The sequence below is a fragment of the Simochromis diagramma genome, unplaced genomic scaffold (assembly GCF_900408965.1).
Source record: "Simochromis diagramma unplaced genomic scaffold, fSimDia1.1 OVJJ01000026.1, whole genome shotgun sequence".
NCBI lineage: Eukaryota > Metazoa > Chordata > Actinopteri > Cichliformes > Cichlidae > Simochromis > Simochromis diagramma.
In genome coordinates this window covers 9317013-9325275 of record NW_024386985.1, presented here as the reverse complement: position 1 = coordinate 9325275, position 8263 = coordinate 9317013, and the positions used below count along the sequence as shown (strand labels likewise).

At 39.0% G+C, this 8263-nt stretch overlaps 1 protein-coding gene across 1 annotated transcript; it reads left to right on the top strand.

Annotated features, from left to right (window-relative positions):
* The first annotated feature begins 510 nt into the window (after nt 1–510).
* Nucleotides 511–7154, top strand: tmem165 (transmembrane protein 165). The gene is made up of 6 exons (XM_040040581.1): nt 511–858; nt 1250–1475; nt 1628–1803; nt 2476–2658; nt 3196–3301; nt 5373–7154. Exons 1-6 carry the CDS (start codon nt 706–708, stop codon nt 5447–5449), a joined length of 921 nt encoding a protein of 306 aa, XP_039896515.1. The 5' UTR covers nt 511–705; the 3' UTR covers nt 5450–7154.
* Nucleotides 7155–8263: the final 1109 nt, after the last annotated feature.

Sequence of the window (8263 nt, the reverse complement as noted above, 5' to 3'; positions counted from 1 at the left end):
GGACACCAAAGTTTGTGAATGTTAAGGCGACATAGGACTTTCAAATTGATAACATAGCATCATCTACTAAAAACTCAGATGAGTTGGAATCTCAGCGACCTCAAGGTCGCTTTAATTTTATTTAATGTTTATTCTGCTTATCCCAAATTTATTATTTGCCAAGCAAATTTTCTGCTCAAAGTAAATACTATTATTACTAATAATAATATATTTTTAGAGTAAATGGGCTGATATTTAGAGGGGCAAACACTCATTATTGTTAGGATTAGAATAGTAATGTTACATAAAAATATATAAAGAGAAAATTTGTAACTAATAAACAGAAGGTCCTTTTTCAAGTTTTTTTTCAATGCAAAACTATTGAAAGAAAACAATAAAACTATATTTAAATAGCATTATGATCGACAATGAGATTGTCCATTCACTGAGCACTTCGCTGTGTGCGAGTCAGCTTACAAATCACGTCATTCATTTGAACGTCCAACCATCTGTCTGCGTTGCTCCTCTTTGCGGCAGCACGGTTCTACTTCCCCCATGAGTTGAGTTGGCCCGGTCGGTCTCTCTGATCGTGACGTGTGTTACCTCAAATTGTATAGGTTACTAAATATGGAGTTATACGGTTTTGTTGCAGATAACATGCAGTGATACGAGGGAGAGAAATTAGCGCGCAAATCGAGTCGTGTCGGTGTTTCGGAAGAAGTAATAATGCCTCGCGCGGCTGGCAGAAGAGATGGTGGGGCTAGCAGAAATGTGATGTGTGTCTTGTTTCCGCTCACCGCCGTGTTTTTGTTTTTGTCGGTCGGTGTTACTGCTATTCAAGAGGAGCAAAAAGCTGTCCCGGAACAGCCCCCACAAGAGGTGAAAGGTTTTGCTTCATTGTCACTAATTAAGTGTTTTATCGTCATGTATAGGAAGCGGTCTTTGACGCGCTTCTTCCTCGAGCCCCGGGCTAGCCGAGCTCGTGCTAACTGATACGTCTCGCAGAGTTCCGGGTGTAACGTTAGCAGAAGTGGACAAAGTTACACTTGAATTTTTTTAATCGTGAAGAAATTGCTTTAAAGTTAAGGTGACAGTCATTTGGGTGTCACGACGAGAAGGTCGTCATGTCCCCGCCAGTTTTGTTTACCTATTTAAACATTGTGGCCGAAGTGTTACAGCCAACAAGGGCAAACTTGAATACCTCATACTGATTTTTATTACAAACTGTGTGTAACTCAGCTGACAGTCACTGTGTGCATTTCCTTTGCAGAAAGTCTCCAGTGCCCAGCCACCGGGCCCAGTGGTTTCTGAAGATGTCTCCACCAAAGGGAACCTGGGCTTCATTCATGCCTTTGCTGCCTCTTTATCTGTCATCATTGTCTCTGAGTTGGGAGACAAGACCTTTTTCATCGCTGCTATCATGGCCATGCGCTACAACCGCCTCACCGTGCTGGCCGGGGCTATGCTGGCCTTAGGATTCATGACTTGTCTTTCTGGTTTGTAAAACTTTGGATTTGGCCTTGACTGTTTTTTTTTGTTTGTTTGTTTGTTTTGGTTTGTTTTTTGGCATTACCCTTCGATCAGATCCTGAGAAATAACAAATACGTGTTGTTGTTGTTGTTGTTGTTTTTTCTTTCCCACATCATAGTACTGTTTGGCTACGCCACTACCATCATCCCAAGAATCTACACATACTATGTATCCACTGCTCTGTTTGCCATCTTCGGTATTCGCATGCTTAGAGAGGGGCTAAAAATGAGTCCAGATGAAGGTCAGGAGGAGCTGGAGGAGGTGCAGGCAGAGATCAAGAAGAAGGACGAAGAGGCAAGTTAACTTGATTCTAAACTATCTAGAAAAACAACATTTTTTTAATGTCCATTAGTACAACTCCAGTCCACATACATAATTTACATATTCAGTAATAGAAACCCCTCCTGAGTGGGTCCAGTTACTAACTGCTGACACCATTTTGCTTAGTAATTAGCAATTCGCAAATGGCTCATATTACTTAATCACCCAGAACACCTAGTTACATTTTGCTGCTGCTGATGTGAGTTTTTGTTGTGTGGAAATTCTGATCTTATCATCAGGCTATATGAGCATATGGACACTTTAAAGTTGCCTGAGGCTGTCTTATTGAATGGCACCATTATGAGCTGTAATCGAAGTGCTGTACTGTAGACTAAATAAAAAAACAGATGGCTGATTGAACCTCTTAGCAATAGTGACAGTTTGTCATACAAAGTCAAGCTTAATTATATTCCCGTGCAGATCTGCATTCTAAGGTGTACTTGTAGAGGACATAAATCTACATCCTCTTCATCAAAACAAATCTGTTATAAGGAATATAGTTGGACCATCCACAGAGGACCTCATGACAAAATTTTGATCAAAGTATAGCACCCTTGTAAGTGAACCCTGCCTCTTGCAGGTACTGAGCCGTGAAAGTACTCTATTGGGTTGTCTTTCACACCTCATGCTTTGTTGTCTGTGCAGCTCCAGCGGACTAAGCTCGCTAATGGGACTGCAGATGTGGAGGCTGGAACAGGGACTGCTGTTCCTCAGGGAAAGTGGCACAGCTTCATCTCACCCATCTTCATCCAATCCCTCACTCTCACTTTCCTCGCAGAGTGGGGGGACCGATCGCAGCTAACTACAATTATTCTAGCTGCCCGGGAGGTTTGTGACTTTCACTGTTAGACAGCTGCTGTTTAATGCTTTGTAATTAATTTTAATAATAATAATAATAATAATAATAATGGATTGGATTTATATAGCGCTTTTCAAGGCACCCAAAGCGCTTTACAATGCCACTATTCATTCACTCTCGCATTCACACACTGGTGGAGGCAGCTACAGTTGTAGCCACAGCTGCCCTGGGGCAGACTGACAGAAGCGAGGCTGCCATATCGCGCCATCGGCCCCTCTGGCCAACACCAGTAGGCAAGTAAGGTAAAGTGTCTTGCCCAAGGACACAACGACCAGGACAGAGAGCCCAGGGATCGAACCGGCGACCTTCCGGTTACAGATGCAATTCCCAACCCCCTGAGCCACGGTCGCCCCTTTTACAATAAATAGAGGCCATACATTTTCACTTTGATTGGCTGTTTGTTTCTTTTAGTTGCTGCTGTATTAATACACTGGTAATATTTAAGAAAAGAGTAAAAAAATAAATAAAAATGTGGTATATAAACTGTTTTTGTTTTTTATTCTTAGGATCCATTTGGAGTCGCAGTGGGCGGCACCATTGGACACTGTCTGTGCACAGGTCTGGCTGTGATAGGAGGGAGAATGATTGCCCAGAAGATATCGGTTAGAACGGGTAAGATGGCCTAAATTGTGTAAAAAAACATTTATTTATTTATTTATTTATTTATTTTTAATTTAAAAAAAAAAAAAAAAGAAGACAGGTAGGAGGAGTGGGTTCCTATTCTCCTGGGAGAATTCCTCTGGAGGCAGCTCTGTTTACACACAATAATTATCAAAATATTTGTAGACAATCCTGTTAAGGTTTGATGGATTAGGTGGATCAGATTTAAAAACAAACAGAGAGAGAAAACAGCGATCTACTGTTAAACTAATTGTTATTTTGCCCAAAAATGGTACACACACAATTTACAGCCCACGTTTTACAATGATTGAAATGCATTTTTATTTTTAAAAAATCAAGTAGGTATTTGTAGAGTGCAGTCTAAAAATAAAAAGTAAAGTAAAAACTTTCAAAGTAGAGCTGTAATGACTCATTGAATAATTCAAATAACCAGACGATTTAAAGAAAATCTTCGACACAAATTTTCTCCTTTGTTTAACACACGGCTGTGTGGCGCTCAGTCATCTCCATGTAAACATGAGCGTTTCACCACTAACACTTTCATTAGAAACGTATCTAGGAGCAGGCATGTGAATAAAATATGTCAGTGTTAGGCCCATGTTTTTCAACAAGAGTATAATAACACAACAGCAGCAGTGATGATGATGATGTTTAACATGGAGTCTGTCTACACGCACGGTGAAGAGCAAAGAGGGGGAGTCGTTACTGAGATGGTGACCTCAGTTAGAGTGAAAGAGAACGTTTTTCTAGTGTCCAAAACAGCAGCGCTGTTCTTGTGGTCACCATTAAAACCTTTACTGGGAAAAAGCTAATGGGAGTCTTCATCAAACCATCCAATCAACGAACTCCAAGCTTTTGTTTTATACAGTGAAAATCTATAGTAAAGCTACAGAAGTTGCATTAAAATATCCAAATGAGCTGTTAACTTGGCCTGATACCATGTTTAAAATTAGGCAGCCGGCTGAAGCCTGACGAAAACCGTCCCATTTTGTATCATAATGATTCCTGAAACAAGCAGGAGGGAGTCTAAAGGAGGGCATGGGGTGTTTAGACAATATTTCAAGGCTTTCACAAATTTGTCTTTCAGATTTAAAGTGAAATTAAATATGAATAAACATGTTAATATTTTAAAAAATATATATAAAGTTTGCTGACCTGTGGCAGTTAAGTCAGACACTGACTTATTATTAACATGTCATTATTAACATCTGCACCATCATAACGTCTTGTTTTCAGCAGCACGAAAATTTTTCATAATAGCACAGGACAAACTTCAGCCAACGCATGGTCCTTTAAAGGCTTACAGATACAACCCCATTCATTCACTAACACACTCAAACATGCAGACACACACAGATGCAGACAAACACATACACATGAAACCTACCTCATCCAGAAGATAAAATATTACTAATTAAAGGGTTTAGGTGTTTTTTGACAGATGCCGTTATATAAAATGGAAACCCACGAGCAGTATATTTTGAAAGAACTGTTGCGGGGGGGGTTTCCCCCTCTTTTGAATATTTATTATTGCTCATTAATAAGTTCTTATCTGATTGCTCAGTTAATCGATGGACTAATCAATAGAATACTTAATTACTAAATGAATCCTTATTTGCAGACCTATTTCAAAGTCACTTTTAGTTTGGATTCTGCACCATTGACACTCCTATTTCTAAGACTTCAGTCTGCTGCCTCCACCTAATATGATTCATTTAAAATTTTCTTGACATGGTCGGTGAAGATATTGGGCCATTTGCCCTCCCCTAACTTCCCTCGCAGGAATGCTGAGACTCCTGGGAGTCCTTCCTAGTGATGCAATGCTGTAATCATTTGGTTTTACCATCATGAAAATTACTGGTAAATTCACATTTGCTACAAAAACCTCAAGATGACCCATGATGGGGCTTCACAGAAAGATTCAGTAGTTTGTTCATATAGCTATATCAGATTTAAAAGATCAAAAAAATAAAGAAACCAGTTTAGCGTCAAATAAATCTGCCTTGTTTAAACTGAAAATCTTTGCTTAACTGACATTTGTTTTCTTGTTTTGTTTCTGTAGTTACAATCATTGGAGGAATTGTTTTCCTGGCATTTGCCTTGTCTGCCCTGTTCATCACACCAGAAACTGGACCTTAAATTGGAGAAAAGACTTTCAGGTTCACTCTGTAAATACTCGTAACATTTGATCAAGTTGCTGTAGATGCATTTTAGTTTCGACCCTCTTAGTCTAAAGGACTCAACAAAGAGTTGGAGTCCTGTCTTCCTTTCCTTGAACGTCTCTGTTCCTTTGTGATCTGTGAATCAGTTGGATTTCTCAGAGGTTAATTAACAACCTGTAGGTGGCATCCAAACCTCATGGGAAATGTGTTTGTTGACTGCTTACAAGGTGTGTTTCATCTTCATCTCGTCTAGTGAAGGAAAGACTGAATCACAGAGGCCTGATTAACAGGTGCGAGCTTAGAAAGGAGGGAGGACTTTGTCACACTCTTTAAAACTTGTATTCTTTTCACAAGGTGTGAGAGAAAACTAGATTGTTGCAGATTGCTGCCCTATAACGTTCTACAGGTGGCTCAGAAACTGAAGCCAACTTTCCTCATAGTAATATCTCAGCAAAGGAACTAGGTCCATTTAAAAAATCTTTTCCGTTTTTAATGTCTATTTTAAATGTTAAGAATGAGCCCCTTTGCTGTCAGGTGACTTTTGGCAGAATATGAGCCGCCAGTTTCCTCCCAAGTACAGCAGTTGAGGCTGGTGTTACTGTCATTTCCACTATCTGTTATTAGCTACTTCGTTTTTTTAAACACACACCTTACAGAGGTGCATGTGACAGTGCATTCAGATTCTCTGTCAGATTGGACCAGTGTGCAAATGGCACAGCTAACATCACACTATCCAGATAGCTCCCCTGTGGTTACCACACAGATTACTTCCAACGGTGTGAGCATGTCTCAAGTACTATTTACTGCTGCTACATGTCAGATGTGGGACAGCTGTAGAGCATATCCCCGTCTGGTGTTCTGCGGATTGTCACAGAGCTTGTTTACTTCAGAGGGAAAAACACCAAAACCAGAACCAGCTGCACATTTATAGCAACAGTTTCTGTGATCTGACTTACACTAAGATTTTTTTTTTTATTTTTCTTTTGTAAATACAAGATTTTTTTTTTTTCCTCTAGTTTCACATAAGAGCAGTCCTTTACAGAGACCTGAACCACTAGAATACCTCTACTTACCTGTATTTGAATGTCAGCATCCTGGGTTTATCTACAGTTCACGTGAACCTCTTCAGAAATGATAATCGTATTTACTCATAATGGTATCAGACGGTAACGGTTAACAAGGCGTGGGATTAGGTTGAAGAAAGGGCCAGGAGTCACCCTGACAGGTTCAGTCTTCCTCTGCGATTAAAGCCATTTCCAGCATGAACCTCAGTTACTGAGACAGATTGTAAAGAGGACTACATCAGGTACAAAAATTATTTATCCTACACAAGACTTGCAGTAGAAGCCACTTCTCTTAGGTGTGTTGGATCGGCGGTGACAGCTCGACCTAACTTAATTTAGACCTAAATTTCACCCTTCATTTTTAAATGGTACGTATTTATTTAGCTTCCTTTTCTTTTTCCTTTCTAGGCATATGTATTGACAAAGGGTGGATGATATTACTGTACAAGCAATGGAAATATTTTTTTAAGTGAACAGGCTAAAGCTGTGTTGTCAATATTTGACAGGCTGTGAACTACTTCTGTTTGTAATACAGGTTCTTTGAAATGCCTATAAGTCTTTAAAAAAAAAAAAAAAAGAAGATCAATAAAAGTTTCATGTGTTGTCTGATTTCTAAACTAACATTTAGTGCCGTGTTTGAGTTGAGTGGTGAGGAGGGATACAGAGTCAATTATAGGAACAGCACCAAAGATGATTCACACAGATTTATTTTTGAATCCAAGGGGAGCAAAAGATTGACATATTTGCCTCATAAGGGTTATGTTGAGGTCCATGAATAATTTGGCTCAAGAAATTAATGCAAGTCACCTTAAAGGATACCCATTACACTTTTCATCATATTACTGTCATCTATGTACTGATACAGTGACTAAAGCTCATTTTAGAGTATTTTTTCCACTTTGCTCTGTATATGGAAGTTTATTTCAGACACTGCATGGGTGGAAAAATGACATCCATAAGTCAAACTTTGGGGTTTGGTTTTGTTGATTCATTTAATATGCCATCAACCTGGCAGGGACTACAGATGAAAATTAATCCATCTGGCTATTTACAAGATTCATTTTAGTGCTCATGTTAATTAATATGCATTGTCCCTTTGAAATAAACATACATATACCAACTTAATGATTTATGGATGGCAAAAAAAAAATTTTTTTTCAGTGGTTGAAACAAGTTTTCATGCCTTTATGTCGTCAGTGAGAATAAGTATTAATCATTCTTAACACGTCACATCTCACGCTGTTCAAACTTTGTTTGCTAAGGGCAGCAAATCAGAAAAGCAGAGGGATGAGCGCTACAATGAGTGGTTTCAGACAGTGGATGTACTGAGGGGTTGCACCAACATCCAGTATGAAATATAAACGGATTATTTTGAACTTTGAGTCATGCAAAGCTACGGTAATGTTGTTAAAGAATTTACCAAAAAACAATGAAGCTGGAAATCAGCACAGTAGGTCATCTTTAAGTGTCTTTATAACACTGGAGTGCAATAAAATGCTAATGTGTACAATTTCTAAATGTTGGATATAATCAGTAATTAAAGTTGAGCTGAGGTGTTTAACCTAATAACAAACAGCAGGTGTCAGTAGTGGATGCTTAGTGCAACATTTCCCAGTTGTGCTTCATAGAAGAACAAACTGGAAGCCTTAGCATTCACTACAAACTCTTAAAGCTTTTTAGAAAGAAAACTGGAATAGGTTCTATTATGTGGTTATAAAGTTGTAATA

Coding starts and splice junctions, on each gene's coding strand:
- tmem165 (XM_040040581.1), top strand. CDS start 706: ATGCCTCGCGCGGCTGGCAGAAGAGATGGTGGGGCTAGCAGAAATGTG. Junction 1,476..1,627: donor ATTCATGACTTGTCTTTCTG/GTTTGTAAAACT, acceptor CCCACATCATAG/TACTGTTTGGCTACGCCACT. Junction 2,659..3,195: donor TTATTCTAGCTGCCCGGGAG/GTTTGTGACTTT, acceptor TTTTATTCTTAG/GATCCATTTGGAGTCGCAGT.